The sequence below is a fragment of the Centruroides vittatus genome, unplaced genomic scaffold (assembly GCF_030686945.1).
Source record: "Centruroides vittatus isolate TY-2023 unplaced genomic scaffold, ASM3068694v2 scaffold_861, whole genome shotgun sequence".
NCBI classification, from domain to species: Eukaryota; Metazoa; Arthropoda; class Arachnida; order Scorpiones; family Buthidae; genus Centruroides; species Centruroides vittatus.
In genome coordinates this window covers 1,905,711-1,922,141 of record NW_027122718.1, presented here as the reverse complement: position 1 = coordinate 1,922,141, position 16,431 = coordinate 1,905,711, and the positions used below count along the sequence as shown (strand labels likewise).

Sequence of the window (16,431 nt, the reverse complement as noted above, 5' to 3'; positions counted from 1 at the left end):
AAATTTATAATTAATTATAACTCATACTTTATTTCTCCAGTTTACTTTTCTGAATGACTTTATTATTCCTATTATTATTTAATTAATTCGAATTAACCGGTGTTTACACAAATGAAAATGATTCCCTTGTATAAATAATTAGAAACAAAGCCAAATTACTAAGTATAACTTTTAATTTACAAAGGTTAATATAAACACGGGATGGAGTGCCAATCTCTCGTTGCTTACACCTTTGAATTAATTCAGATTGAACCTTTAATGTTATTCTGCAACGTAAATAACGATCGCCGAATGCGTAATCCGACTTTTGATACTGCGAATTTTCTAATTGTAAACCCGTTAATTTTAATGTTATCGTGGAAAAAACAATAAAAATGTCCTTCGGACACGAAAAAACAAACAACATTTCCTACTTATATTGACTTTTTTTGAATTGTTTAAGGAGGGATTCATAACTTATATTAAGATTCTTTAAATTCTGGACAAGAATATATTAAAAAAGGGATACATTCCGATTGAATTTGATCTATTTATCTGAATAGTTTGGAGGGAAATGTCTTGTTTGGATCGAAATATTTTGTGTGTTGTGCATTTTTTCCTTCAGATAACAAAACTTTGAAAGTGGTCAATATTCTAACGGACTCTCTTACTTGACCGTTGCTTCCTTTATTTACATATGTCGACGTTTAGAACCCAGTCTGCTGAACCAGCAAGAATATCTCGAGTAGTGGAGAGGAAAAAATTCCCTCACTGATATGGAAAATATTCTGAATGTGAAATGGGATTGATTTGAATTTTTGTGAACTCATTAGAATTCCTTCTTCGGGAAGAACTGTCCCTCAACAGTAGACTTAAGCCGGATAGAAACTGCGCTTTCTTCATTTTCTCAATTGATTCGTCTACTTAGAAAAAAGTAGAAATTAAAAACTAAAAAAATAGCCATTAGAAGACGGAAAATTCTTCGGTGGAAACTTAAAACAGAACCATTAAGTCGGTTGGCTCTGCTGGCAGGTTGACGAATGATACACGCGTGGGTCTTTGTCTAGACAGACATATTTGGAACCAATATCTGACCTAATACTACCTCCTATGATGGCAATCTCGGTGGGAATTATATCTCAGCACATCGCCCTAGCTATAGATGGATGAGTAGACGATTCCAACTGACACATCCGAATCCCCCGAGGTGTCTCCAACAGTCTGGAGACGTCCGGGATATGTAAATGTAATTGGAGCCAGCTTTTATAACTGGCCCAAAATCATACTTTACAACTCTAACTAGAATATATGACACGTATTCCTTGCCTCACCTTTTAATCCTCGCTACGTAATAACAATCAACGTAGCGAGAGGAGAGTATGGACTGGGCATGATTAATTCGGAGGGTCATCCCTCACTCCAGCTTTACTTTCAATTATTAGGGGATGCACTGTCTCCGTATATTTGTCTGCCAAGATGGCGGATAATTGTTCCCCCGAGGTACGGGGTAGAGGATAAATCGGACAGTAGCGCCCTGGCTCTTCCTTCTTGCAGCTGGGGCGCTATTCTTTCGTTCTAACAGCCACCTAATGTCTGTTTGAAGAGCGACCTATAGCACACATTTACATCCAATTAGATGGCGATCAATAATTTTTCTTCCACTGGATGCATCGATGGAGTAAATCCGGTTAAGCGCACACCTAGAAAAAGCAAGAGAATCTATTTCGGATCGTCTTACTATTAGAATTTCTAAACTGGTGGAGAATGTTATTAGAAGAAATATAAAACTTTAAAATTATAATATCCGGATTGAATGGAGGACGGCTTCGATATAAAAAAGTAAGACTCGAAGGAGGAAGAAACAAAGAAGAAGAAGAGAAAAAACCGGGCATTACGTTGCAGCTCTTGTCCGTTTGTGGATTTTAAATAGGAACGTCGTTTTAGAAATTGCGATATGGACAGCTTTTATTGCATCTGCATGGAAAAAGGTAAAGACTCAAATATTGAAAGGTTGCTCGGCGGCGAAAAATCGATTAAATGTTGGTTGCACCGTCGGCAAAGTTTGAAGAGGTGATATATTTTATATTTTTTCAATGCGTTGCCATCAAAGTGAAATTCCAAAACGATGTTCCTCTCTCTCCGGAAAAACAATCTTCAAAATGGGATCATCTTTGATTGGTTTCTTCTCCCGCTCTCCCTCCTCCCATCCTTACCCTAAACATCTCGCGGGGACCATTTCTTTTGACTGATGACCCCTGCCAAACCTGGCGTTTACATGGGAACCCCACTAAGGCCAAACAATGTAGTTAGACGGAAAGTGCCGAACTCCAGGTACATCGCCTTTCTTCCGTGGCGGGAAATTTAGCGTGTAATGCAACAAACGTTTTTCATTTAGAATAAAAGCAAAGAAATGACGGGTGAATATTCCGGATAGATTGCCTGGCACCGGCAGAAAATATATTCTACCTTTATTTCCACCATGGATTTGGCAGAAAGAAAAGTTCCGTGAATGATTATAGCCCCATTCCTCCTCTCCTACTCCATCTTGGCGAAAAATAAAGGAAATCTGCATCTTATTTTTTTGATAAAAATCTCTTTTAAAATCAGACATTTAATATGAGAAGGGCGAGACTGTTACCGATGCACTTTTCATTTCTTCCACTTCTTTGCTTTACTTTGGCGCTGTCGGCGACTGTACTCCTGACACTAGTTAGACAACCGCAACTTCTGTCTTCTGCTCCGCCTCTGAAGCAACGCCCCTTCTCCCAAACTGCTGGTTGACACCGTGTCAAACCATTTGATCAAATTCGCTTTGCGATTTCGGAGCAAACATTTGAATAATATATTTAAAAAATTCCTTTTCCACCCCAAAAAATATTTTCCCTATAAGCTCTACAAAAATAATTTATTGTATTTTTCAGGTATTCGAAGGAAATCTTAACACCTATATGACAGTAACTAGACAAGTGGATCCGCCTATAATTGCCAGCAAAATACGTATCGTGCCCTACAGTCTTCACGTCAGGACTGTCTGCATGAGAGTGGAATTATACGGATGCCCGTGGACAGGTAATTTTTTTTCAAACACCAAAGTGTGTCTTATTTTAAAGTTAAATTCATTCTATCGTTCGACGTGGAGGAAATGTCTCTGGCTAATGACTACTGGGACAAAAACGTACTGGGAAATTAAAGGCAGAACACAGTAACAACAAGCTATATCAGCAGATAGTGGATTTCATATTCGTGGAGAGATAAATGGCTATGATATGGCAAAAGGTTCTTCGTTTGCATAATTAGCTAACTGAGCTATTAAATAGGGTCATCTTTTTAGATTTCTCTTCCGACACTTACCCAAATACCTACAGGGATTTTTTTCTGTTGAATATCTCGCCTCTCCCCTCCCCTCTAATTGATGTATTTTGGGCCATCTGTGTAAGGTGGACAGAAACCATAAACTTTAACCAGCAATTAATTATTCAGCTGTCTGCCTAGTGATGTTGAGGATTTTTTGCCTTGTATTTTCTCAGCTGCTGCTCATTTCTCCGAGGAGATCGAACTAATCTTTTCCCTCACAGTAATCTCTACATTAATGGATAGCATTAGTGGCTGTAAGTCATTACGGAGTATATTACAATGCATGAAATTAAATAACACAGGAGATGTTCTCTCGATCAAATTCGCATTTGTATTATTTCCGAAAAGTTGGGTTTGGCTCGTAAGACGAAAGGATGTTTTTCTACTGAAGTTGGGAATCTGTTCACAAATCACTCGGCAGTTGGGAAGAAAGAGAGCGTTTAGAGCCATTGTTGGAGAATTGAGACCATAGTAGTATCCTATAGTTATTCACTAAAAGACATTTCTCGGTAAAACGTTCGTTTTCCAGACATTACCGTTTTCGTCATGACCCACGCGGGAATAGAATAGTTGCTGATTGTTGTGCTTCTCTGTCTGACAAGCTAGGAGTGCAGAGAAACCACTTTGGCCGGAGAAGAATTCCATTAAATGGTGAGACCCGCTGGACGGTTCCAGGTGTTGGATGGGATTGTACACTGTGAATGGTCCATTGTTGATAGCTGAGTTTTCGCAGCCTCATTAATGCCTGATAGCGAGATGCAGAAGTTGTTCACGTGCTTCTGGAAGTATTGTGGTCACTTGGGGTTCGTACTGTTGACACTGGTGGCAAAACATGTCTCCCATCTCTAAAAGACGGGCTCGCCTAAGACACACCTGCGGTCCTCGCCCCGAAAACACATCTCCTCCTTCATCGATCGATGGCTCGCGGCTCTTTCATTCACAATAGACGCTACGGTCTTGCAACTCCGGTATTCCCTCCCATTTTCTATTGTACCAGGTCTGGAGGTTTCTACTTCAAGCTTCTATTTCGGATGCAAGAAAACCTCCAACTTGCCTCACTTCATTTTTCTTGACGTTTATCGACAATAGAGACAGAATAGAATTCGTGGAATGCTGTAGTTGAAGAAGGAAATTTTTTTTGCAAGAATAGAAAGAACTAAGGTTTTTTTTCTTGAAACTCCGCAGACATCCTGTGATATAGGCGGCGACTTCTGCTGCCTTTTTTCCCAATGCTCTTGACATGGCAGAATCTAAGTTAACACGATTCGGAGAAATCCGCGAGGGAGACAGTGTGTTATCGAAGAAATAAAATTAACAGTTCCTATGAAATATTACTTTCTAACGTTTTTATTTATCCCAGTTTTAACATTAATCTCTGTAAATTTTCATTAAGTGAAACTATCGATTTTCCCGTGCCAACAATCCTTTAATATTCCGAGATAAGAAAAACGATGCTGCACAGTAGAACTTCGCTAATGACGGTTTTCTCACACCTGTTTTATTGCCAATATTCTCTTCTTTCTCACATTACCTCAGCTTTCTTCTAAGCGAAATCAAAGTCATTTACTGGCCGAAGAAGCCACTTACCGAATTGTAATCAGGAACATGTCCAATTTAGAGCCATTCCGATCACGTGTGCAGTAGCTGTTGGTCACGGCAGTCTTGTCCCTCTTGATAAATGGCCCCTGCATCTTAAAGTAGTCTCTTTCATTTAGAAAAGCCTTCTATTTAAATAGCGTGAGAAGTTGCCATCTTGCTAGAGATAAAACTGATTTAATTCGCTGAAATTCGCTGAATAGTTGGTTGGTAAAATCTCGTTCCATTCTTCTCTTTTTGATAAAATTGTATTTTTCGACATTATCTAATTTAAAAATAAATAAATTAATTAATTAGATAGTGTCGTATAATTGCAATTTTCCTAGTACTTTGGAGAAGAACCTTTTTCTTACAGAAAAGTCCTACAGGACGAAAGATTTATAAAGATTTAACACAGCATTGTTATAAAATACGAGCAGTATATTTCAATAGAGATTACATTGTATGGCAATATGTGTGCACTGACCTCGTAACTGCATCTCATCTCGGCAAACGTCCTTTTCTCTCTCTCCCGATATCACCATTATTGTACAAAACATCAATGCTAGACAGTACTTACAGAACATATACTGTGTTTCCAAACAGAATGCAGACAACAGAAAGTAATATTTTCCTTTTTCGGCCTCCAATGCGATCAAACATTCATGAATTCCACACACGACACTCCACGCTTATGTCACTCCCGATATTCACTCTATAGTTTAACCAGACTACAATTCCTATATGACGTCTATAGTCTAAGAATGCATTTTCTTGCAGACGGTATTGTGTCCTACGCCATGCCACAGGGGGAACGAAGAGGGGTAGAACTCGACCTGTCAGACATGACGTACGATGGTGTGAAAGATGACAGTCATCTCCATGGAGGCCTAGGACAACTGACAGATGGTCAGAAGGGAGAAGATAACTTTAGACTAAATATATCTGGACTCGGTAAAGGTAAGTGAAACCAAAACTTAGGCTGTACAATATTTTCTAACATTAAGAATATTCCCTCGCATTTCTGTTTATAAAACTCATGCCAAGCATTCTATTAAGTTAGATTTTTCTGAAGTAAATTGCAATTGCGTGTTTAGATTTTTTAAATATTTCGATTAGAAACGTAATAACTTTCAGTAGGTAGAAGTGAAAGGAGGCAAACAATTTCTAGACAAGTCGATTCAAATACAAATAGACCTACTGCAAATCGAAACAGTATTTTTTCCACGTGGCACCTTACCGATGCATGCAAAGACCATCATCAATCAAAGAGTTACACATCTCTACCAAAAAGCGGCAGCCTGCACCCGAGTGGCACATTTTGTCAAACTATCGTATAATATAGAGAATTCGACGAACATTTGCCACTCGCAGGCTGTGTATACTTTCTTAACTTTCGGTCTCTCCGCCATCATTTCCAACGCCACTCGCCATGTAATGACACCATCCCCCTCTTCTGTGCAACATCTAGCATTAGGCTCTCTGATTGTCGTTTTGCTGCACCCCGAAACGAAAAAAGTATCTCTGCCAGAATACCACGTTGTAGCTATGGAAACAGGGCATTGAATTGCAGCCGTATAGAGAGAAACAATACCAACTTAGAAGAAACCTTCCACTATAGAACGCAACTGTGATAGATGGTCGAAGACTTTTAGACTGCACTAGTTTTGCAAGTGCCCCTATTGAGACTAAATTTCACTTTATCGAAATTTTCTGTCTCTGTGGAATGTAGAAACTAACTGTTCACAACTGCTTTATCGGATTTTATTTCTCAAACCGAAAATAAATGAATTTTGTCTCTTTTTTTCCTTTTGTACGCCCTGGAAAGTCGTCTTTTACAGTGAGATTTATTCAATTAATTAATTAAGCTGTAAATTATATTGTTAATGTACTGAAATTTGATAAAATTTTACAGGTTACGAGTGGGTGGGATGGAAGAACGATTCGACTTATTCCAGACCCATAGAAATTGTTTTCACCTTCAATGCAGTTCGCAATTTCACAGCGGCTTACTTTCACTGCAGCAACATGCATACTAAAGACGTGCAAGTTTTCAGTACCGCCAAGATATGGTTCAGTATCGGAGGCAAGTACTACACCAAAGATCCGATACATTTTTCTTACGTTCCGGATATTTACTTCGAAAAAGCTCGAAACGTCACCATCTACCTGCACCAGAGAATAGGGAAATACGTAAAAGTCGAACTGAGTTTTGCCTCCCACTGGTTACTGATTAGCGAAGTGTCTTTCAGTTCTGGTGAGTCCGATTTCTGTGTTCACTATATAATTGAACATTAGAGAATAACGTGTAAATTTACTGCTTACTGCTTACGATGTTGATGTATGGTATTAATATCGCATGAAATGACCGTCGAGTCTCATAAACTTATCGATCCTTCGACTCTGTACACAATCTCGCCGTCTATACAATTTTACTATATGATAATTAAATTTTACAGGGGGTTTATTATTAATATTAAACTAAACGTTAGAAAATGCGTATTTAAGTTGTTTTTAAATCGATCTTTTTTTTCCTCCGAAGTTGGACGAAAGAGTTATATATATTTTTTCCGATATAAACACTAACTTGACTTTTATAGAAAGCTCTAATATTTCACTTTTTTGCACAGTTATCGCCCAAGGAAACTTCACGGAAGAGGAACCCCCGGCAGCTCCACCGATAGGTAAGGAATACTTATTCAGCAACAACAACAGAAAGAGAAAGGATCATTGAAGTAAAGTGAAATTTCTGGTAGCGAAAGTACTTGAGAAAGATGGAAAAACACCGATATTCCCTTCAAGTAAAACCAGAAGTACTTTTCGGAAACCTTCTAGAACGGATTTCTTTCCTCTTTCATATTCTTTTTATTGCTAGCAGAAACTATGAAGGTTTCTCCTCTTTGGAAAATAGCGTTAGTAAAGAATGGAATGCTGTAAAGAAAAATATTTAATCTTGTTTTGTGTTGTGCGATTTGTCATTGTGAAACAACTAAGTCTATTCGCTATTGTTGCTTCCGACGCTGAAATCCAGTAGATGTTGCTACAATAACAAAAATTGTATTTCCTATTCCCTAGAGATATTCCTGTTGCAACAATTTTTTTCTTCAAAATATCAACTCACATCTCACTATTTTTCCTTTTTCGACCCAACGTATTCGTTGGAATAGCTAAATCTAATTAGGATGGAAAAATGTTTGCCAGCCAAAGCTTATTAATGACGCTTCTGACAATACAGATCAAATTTTCTTATTTCCCCCCGTATATAAATATAACTTCCATTTTCGCTGTTTAAAAAACAAACTATTCTTTTATAATGCATAAGCTTAAGCCCATACCTTTAGCCCGGTTTTATTTTTTAAATATTTTCTTGCAAAACTCTATACTGCATATTACAATATTACATTTGTTTCTTTGAATTTTATAAATTTAAGAAGACAATTGAAAAAAGAATTCAGCTTTACACGAAATGCATTTTTTCGAATCTTTTAAAAGTTGTTTTCTTCTCCGTCTTCTATTTTTCTTCCATAACTGCTCAAAATGAACTAAATTTGTGATTAAGAATTTTCTGTTCTGACAGTTAGCACAGTCATGAACGACGACGGTCTTTCGACTCAACGTGTCGGATTAGTGATAGGAGTGTTGGCTGCTGTGATTTTCGTACTTCTAGGTGCTCTACTCTTCATAATGTGTCGAAACAAGAAGAAAAAGCATTCGACGCCCCATACTATGCTCAAACCCGACAGTCGAGTCACTTTCAACAACATTAAGGTAAGACGTTTGTTTCCATCGTGTTAACTCGGTCTTTTCCAAACTTTTTCTTGTGATTTCCCCTACTTCTTTATCGACGTAGAGTGACACGTAAGAAGTGTCGAGGCCCTACTCGCCGCCGTATTTCGTGGCCACTGCCCCGAGTATTATTTTTAGCCACGAGGAATTCACCCGGTTTCTTTAATTCCAGGGTCTGGATATTAGTTATACACCGTGCTCGGCAGTTGCTCGGCAAGCTAATGGTAGCGTGTATGGACAGGTAGCGCTGGACGATCCGGATCCCAACAAGCTATTGTATCAAGATCCGCAGGACTTCAAGCCTTCTTTTCCAGGTAGCTGTAGCAATGGTAAGAAATTTACGAGTGGTTGTTGTTTTTTGTAAATTTAAATTCTGATCTTTCGTGCTCTGCTTCAGTAAACGCTTGTGATTTCTCTATAAAGAACCTTTTAGTTATTGTAAATGTAAGTATTGCGTGTTTGAGTTTTCGGTCGAGGTAAAAAAGCATTGACGTTATGTTTACAGATTCGGCCACGTCCAGGGAGTACGCAGTGCCCGACTTGAAGTCCCCACCGGTGGGATCGATGCATTCGCTATCCACGCCGACGATGAAGCCATCGTTTCCTCACACCTTACCGAAAACACCTCAGCAACCTTCGGAGAGGCACTATGCAGCCACAGATGTGGTGGTGAAGCTGCCAAACATACAGGGTGTGAGCGGTAACACTCTATACGCCGTGCCTAACGTCGAAGTGCTCAATCGTGAAGAAATACCACTGAGAGAAGTTCCTCGTCACAAATTGCGCTTTCTGGAGAAGCTGGGCGAAGGACAATTCGGCGAAGTAAGTACACGATACTACGTCACGTAGGGCGAAATTAAAGCAGAGACGAGTTATTAGTCCATTGTCGGCAGAAGTTCGGGTGCTGTAGTTTGGCGCAGGAAGAAGTGATTGCGGTAATGACTGCACGCCGTCGAGAGATATGTTGACAGGTTATTCGGAATCGGGCCAATAAATTCTTCCGGTATGACAGGTAGGCAACGGACTGCCTACTCAGACACATTATTCGTCTTCCTTTTGTCCGCGCCGTGGCCAAACAGAAAAGGGCGCATCCTCGCGGGCGATAAAAAGGCTGCAGTAATTATTCGGTCCCTCTTGCGTCATAAAGGGGAGGAAATGAGTTGGAAAGAAAGGGAATGTCATTAAAACTTTTGTCGGTGCCACGTGCGCCACTAGGCTAGTGGGCATTAGAGAGAGAAGTTATTTACACCGAGGGGTAAATGCGGTAAGAAATCATACCCAGTGCACAAATTCGGACGTATTAAGAAACAGATGGAATGCGACCGAGTTGATTAACTAGAGTCTAAATGAAATATCGGAAAAAAGAAGTCAGTAACCCGAAGGGAGGAAAAAATGTCGTTATATTTAGCTAAGAAAGAGAAGAGTAATGTGTCGTTCTATCCTCGGAGTATTTGTTTCATTCCAAACTGCGCACTCCTAGTTCAATGGCAGCTGTTGGCTCCTGTGGGAATGAGTCCCAGACGCTCCTCGGCAACCAAACACCTGTCAAGAGTCCGTACTTAATGATGTTCTTTTTAATGTAAGTCGACTGCAGTTTAGAAAAACACTTTAACAAAATAATTTCATTTTCCATTCTGTGACCGAGCAAACCATCTGCTCGGACGCACACACGAAAGATATAAATGCCTTTCCTCCTCCTCGCTAATTAAATTTCCGAACAGACGGCAAACGGGGCAATTCGAATCAGATAATTAAACTGCAAAACTGTCGAAAATGCTTATAAGCGGAGAGAATGATTCGTCTTTCTGCTTCGGTAAAATTACGCCGACAATCAAAAGAACGATAGGGCCGAGATAAGAAGTGAAGTGAGACGTACGCTTTTAAATAAGAAGACTTCCGAGTCGGCAGCGCAAGCTTGGATTACCGAATTTACATATACATGATTCACAGTCGAAGGAATACCGAATAATGCGATTGAAATATGAAGTGGAAAAATACGATTTGGGCGAAAAAGTTGGGAGATGTCCAGAGATGTACGCGGAGAAGAATTTTACAACAAACTGTTTAAATTCAAAAGTCGCTGCCGAGGGAATTTTATTCATCAAAAATCATTACTCGGACAGACGAAGAGTCTAGACAACGAAATGAAGCAGAAGTTATTACTCCTTATATAAATCACAAACTCGATTTGTTTGCTTTCGTCCGCGTAAGAACTTTCCTCGAAAACATCCAGTTTCTTTTATGGCTTCTCTTTATATTTTCTGCATCCGACGTAAATTCATATTTTCTCTTCATCAATTCCAAGAATAATCTCCAAGTACGCAATTATATATACAGTACACACTCTTCTTTGCTTTATACGGGAAAAATATCCGCATTTAATGAAATTTCCCGATGTTTTTAATGCCATCGAGTGGCAGAGAGAGTGGCAAAACTTTGGAAAAGAGTTTTAATTGGTATGTTTTTTCCACTCAGGTACACCTTTGTGAAGCCGACGGAATTCCGGAACTTGTCGATGTGCCTTGTAACGGTAACAAGATTTTGGTGGCTGTAAAGACATTAAGACCGACGGCAAACGACCAAGCCAGAAGCGACTTCTATAAAGAAGTCAAGATCCTTTCACGTCTTCGAGATCCTAACATTGTACACGTATTGGGAGTATGCACGCGGGAGGAGCCCTTATGCATGATAGTGGAGTATATGGAAAACGGGGATCTGCACCAATTCCTTCAACAACACGTGCCAGATACGTCACCCTATAAACCACACAATAAGACACTCAGGTAATCTTCTTTCTCTCTTAAATTTTAATCTAGTCTCTGCTTTCTGTTTACCAATCTTCCTTTATTGTATCCTTTTTATAGTTATGGAGCTCTGATCTACATGGCTACTCAAATAGCTTCTGGGATGAACTACTTGGAATCGCTGAACTTTGTACACAGAGACTTGGCCACTCGAAATTGTTTAGTTGGAAGGTCGTATACTATCAAAATTGCTGATTTCGGGATGAGTCGAGATCTCTATAGTGCAGACTATTACAGAATCGAGGGAAGAGCTATGTTGCCCATCAGATGGATGGCTTGGGAAAGCATTCTTCTGGTAAGTGCCTTTATACTATTAACACGGAGAATTGATTCTTCGAAAATTTCAATTGTAACGAAATTATCAATGTCCTCGGAGCAAAATAAGCGAATTTTATTCAAAAGCAGCGCTTATTTTCTTAATATTAGCATGATAATTTCGAATTTATTCTCCCCGGAATTGTTGATAATGTCCTCTATTTACATTTAAAAATTTGAATTTTAAAATTTCAGGGTAGAGCCGCTTAAATAAATATAAACAATCTGCCTCATTCAAAATGTCGTTCATGCACAAATAAATATCCGGAATGGGATTTTTCATAAGTTTACAGATGTTGTCCCGCTTTGTCTAGTGGCATTCATTTGAATTTAAATTTTAATTTCGCAGGATATGCTTAATATGAATAGATGCTGCCGTTTCCAAGATAATGGCTTTTACATTTATTACACCGTTTAGAATTATAAAAAGTCACTAATTAAACTGGGTTTTCCCTACAGCGGCTTACTTTGCTCTTCGCTAGAAATTTGGCAATTAATGCATTTCTCCCGTTATTAATTACCCCAATTACACCAAAGACTTAATAAGGTTGTGCCACCAAATATTTTAAGCGGATGGCTTTTCGGTGGAAAAACTTAATGTTGCTGTTTTAATGTTTCTTTCAGGGTAAATTCACGACCAAGAGTGACGTGTGGTCTTTCGCAGTTACACTCTGGGAGATCCTGACGTTCGCTCGTCATCAACCTTATTCGGACATGACAGACGACATGGTCATTCAGAACGTGGAACATTTCTACCAAGACGACCTATTGCAAGTGTACCTCCCGTCTCCTCCGAATTGTCCGAAGGAAATTTATGACTTGATGAAAGAGTGTTGGCAGAGAAACGACGTGGAAAGACCTAAATTCAGAGAGATTCATCTCTTCTTACAGAGAAAGAACTTGGGCTATATTCCGCAGGTGTGACCTATCCTTATCCTGCACATCCCTTCATTCCTCATCTATCCGAATGGAGCTCGGCTGCTCCGGGACCCTAAAAAATAAAATAATGGACGAAGTTTCGGGGCTAGTGGAAACGTTTTGAGGCCCGTGGTAATTTATCTGAGTTTTGCTGTATTTGTATGGACACTTGCCTGGATCAAATCACATCCACTGCCAGCCGTGTGGCACGTACCCATAATCATATCATTATTTCTTCCTGCGGCAAGTGAACATTTTATGTAAATGGCAAAGACGTGTACAGTTTTCATTGATGATGTGTGTATACTTCCATTTACGCTGTGGCGCATCTCCTAGACTGCGTCTAGTTGTGGTGGAGGTGATTCGAGCAACTTCTTTCGTGAATGCACAAACATTTTTCTGCTCTGTGCACAAAATTCGTTTTTCAAATCATTGGGTGTCTTATCGGCCCCCTTCCGCGCAAGCAGGTTTAGAACAAATTCGGGAACGTGCGGTCGACAGACGATACTTGATCCCAAACTCTAATTTTACTTTTACTTCCTCACCGACCGTGTCACACGCTAATTTTTCAATAGGACTAATTCAGTCTTCTTATTATTAAAGCCTCGTCCGCTTTTTCTAGTCTCCAAACCTTTCTTTTCTTGATCGTCTTTAGTAAAATATCGGGCCGACCGTGTCACACGCTAATTTTTCAATAGGACTAATTCAGTCTTCTTATTATTAAAGCCTCGTCCGCTTTTTCTAGTCTCCAAACCTTTCTTTTCTTGATCGTCTTTAGTAAAATATCGACAGAAGACGGCCGTTAGTCTATTAAAGACAGGGGCACGAGTTGTTAATTCTATAGATAGACTAACTCCGACGACCGCACGTTGACAAATAAGTAAAAAATGAAAATCTGCTCAGCAAATCTCTTGTATGGTCAATGGATATGTAATGTCATTTATTCAGTTGGTCGAAAACTTCCGCCATAAAGTATTGTTCTTTCGCTCTTCTTCAAGAAGAGGTTTTGTACCAGTGATTTACAGTATTTTTTACAGTATTGTAGCAATCGAACAGTTATATTGTAAAATAGGCCCGCTGCCACCGGGAGCGTAGAGCACCATTTTATTCTGTTTTAACCTCTAAATAACCAAAAACAAAGTTTATAAGTGGCAGTATTAGAAGATTGTCTTATTCTATTTCGATCTTATACGCGTTACTTTGACCGGATAAAAGTCGATACTCGATACTCGGCAACGAAGGAGTGCAAACCGTGTCATAGTAAAATGCGTTTAGGATATATCATTTGATGCAAAGTTTGCCTTCAACATATGTTTCACCAGCTGCCTTGCCTTGTGTGATCTCTGACCTGCAATAGGTTATGTCAGCTGAGATGTGGCAGCCACAACCAGAGAGAACATAAGTTCTGTACAAAGTCCGTCTATTTTGTGTATAGAAGTCACGAGTTTCCTTTCTTTATTAAAAAGTTTCTTTTTCCCCCTCCCATTGTGTCATTTACTTGTGCCTTTTCGCGTACAAACGGGAACCCTCGGAGCCAGAAGAGTCGATGGCACTTCTTTAAGAGACGGTTACACTTTTAAAGATTTTCAAACGCAGTTAGCGGGGAATCTTCGCCTCCCGATAATACTGAAGTAATTGTAAAACGAAATCAGCCGTTCTAATCGAATAGAGACCGTGAAAAATTGATAGCAGCAGAAAGTCATTAGAAGCAAGGTAGAAGGAAGAAAATCCCTTTTGCATAATTAACTAATCAATTGGCCATCAGCACAGAAAACCAGATGGTTGAAACAACAACCAAGGGACCCTTGGTATGCAACCGCAATTCATTATTCTCTTTTCAACAACACATCGATGGAGATGCCGCTTAAAAAACCCGGATAACTAAAGCCAAATTGTTTGGGCGGAAAAAGATGTTTGAATATTTAAGATGTCGCTCTTAAGATGCTTTTTCTTATATTTCCATCTGAATTTTTTACTCGCTACAAATTGGAATGAAATTGCTCCTCTAATTATTTATTAAAAGAATGTTTTTTCTTCTACTTGTTCTTTTTCTTCCTTTATTCTTTCTTCTTCTTTACGGTTAAATCTAAATTCTTCTTCTCTGCCTTTCCCTCGGATACGAACCATTTCCGTCTTGCCGATGCGCAACTTTCTACATCAGCAGAAATTACACGTTTTGGTTCCGTCCTTCCTTAAATAATTCAAACCGGAATGGCGCAATTTTACAAGAACCCACCCCCTTCTAAAATTTTAAGTATGCCTAATAAAACTTGAATAAAAACTTCTCCATGCATAAAAATTTCGTCGGGAGTGTCGATCTGGTGTAGCAAAACACAAAAGGCATTTTATTTCTTCCGATCACAAGAAAAAACCGAATTATGACTTGGATCCAATATCATGTTTGCAAATTTGGAATTTTCCAGAGAGGCAATAGTAAAAAACCAGAATAGATGACATACGAATTGTACTTATAAATATCTCAAGAGAAAAACAGAGAGATTGTGAATTTTAGATGACAAGCCAAGCATGGTAAGGTAGAAGCGATTCGTCCGAAGAAGAGCATCCATTATTCTACGCTTACAGTAATGCACGGCAAATAACATCACCAAAAAACTTAGCAATCCTCTTTTCTTCGTGTGACAAGGAGAAGGAAAGAGGTCGATGAAAGGGAAATCTCAACAAAGAACGAAATACTATTATCATTATAGTACTCGAGATTGCCATCACGTATTGATAATATCGTCTACATCATCATCTCGTTACGGCTAATTCTCATCAAATACTATAAGCCTCTTTTTTTCCTTTATATATGTATAAATATATAAAGCATATATTTATATAGTGCCGCATCCGTCGATATTTTTCATTTTTGCTCGTCATCGGAGTGAAAGATATAAAAATTTTTATATCTAATATTCTTATCTGACGTCCAGATCTGTGATTGGTACGCCTGTTACTTCACAATCGCGAAAGATTTGATGGACTATAAAAACTTTTGGTAATTTTCTTCTCGATATGTCTGTCTGGTGGCGACGTTTTCGGCAATCTTGACCAGACGGTTTTCGCCCCCCTCTTATCTAAGTGCTGTAGAAAGTGACGCCTTGTGTAAAATCTTAAATTGACGTTTCTCCAATAACGTGTCGCCGGTCGTGTTTATCAACCATTAAGTTGGACTCTGATTAAACTTTACTATAAAAATGATTGCCGTTACCACGTATTTCGGCTACATTAAGATATTTAACTATTAAATTTACGTTTATTCTCGTTTTTCACCGGGAAAAAATTCTCCGGTGGTCGAGGAAGATTATGGAAATTATCTGCAGAAAGTTTCTCCCCGTAAGAGATTTTCCTCCCGTTTTTTTAAAAAATTAATATTATTTGATTTTCAATCGAATTTTATCTTCTCGGTCTCCGTTTCGTCTTTATATTTACCGAAGAAAAAAAAGGAAAATAAAGATTTTGAAATCAACAAAGCCAGCTACCGGCCAATAAGATATTATAATTCATATCACGCGTTTCTTTATTTAAATTTTCGACACGACTCGACTATTAATTTCTGAAGGTATGCTTACACAATTTGCATTTTTTATCTTAAAAAAAATAAGAGAAACTCGATAATGTAATCAATCCTTGGAAAACTTCAAAGATCGAAAACAATCCCACGTAAATAAAATATTACTTTCAGAGCCTCCCATCTCCT

General features: G+C 38.8%; 1 protein-coding gene across 4 annotated transcripts in view; it reads left to right on the top strand.

Annotated features, from left to right (window-relative positions):
* The window catches only part of LOC136990204 (discoidin domain-containing receptor 2-like), a 126,238-nt gene extending 112,848 nt beyond the window's left edge, over positions 1-13,390 (top strand). For all 4 annotated transcript variants that reach the window (XM_067288579.1, XM_067288582.1, XM_067288580.1 and 1 more), the window contains 10 exons: positions 2,901-3,048; positions 5,689-5,868; positions 6,824-7,165; positions 7,539-7,592; positions 8,486-8,676; positions 8,867-9,023; positions 9,200-9,516; positions 11,170-11,477; positions 11,559-11,793; positions 12,438-13,390. In XM_067288579.1, coding sequence (XP_067144680.1) covers positions 2,901-3,048; positions 5,689-5,868; positions 6,824-7,165; positions 7,539-7,592; positions 8,486-8,676; positions 8,867-9,023; positions 9,200-9,516; positions 11,170-11,477; positions 11,559-11,793; positions 12,438-12,737 — 2,232 coding nt within the window. In that variant the 3' untranslated portion in view covers positions 12,738-13,390. The remainder of the gene's footprint in view (positions 1-2,900; positions 3,049-5,688; positions 5,869-6,823; positions 7,166-7,538; positions 7,593-8,485; positions 8,677-8,866; positions 9,024-9,199; positions 9,517-11,169; positions 11,478-11,558; positions 11,794-12,437) is intronic.
* The last annotated feature ends 3,041 nt before the right edge of the window (positions 13,391-16,431 follow it).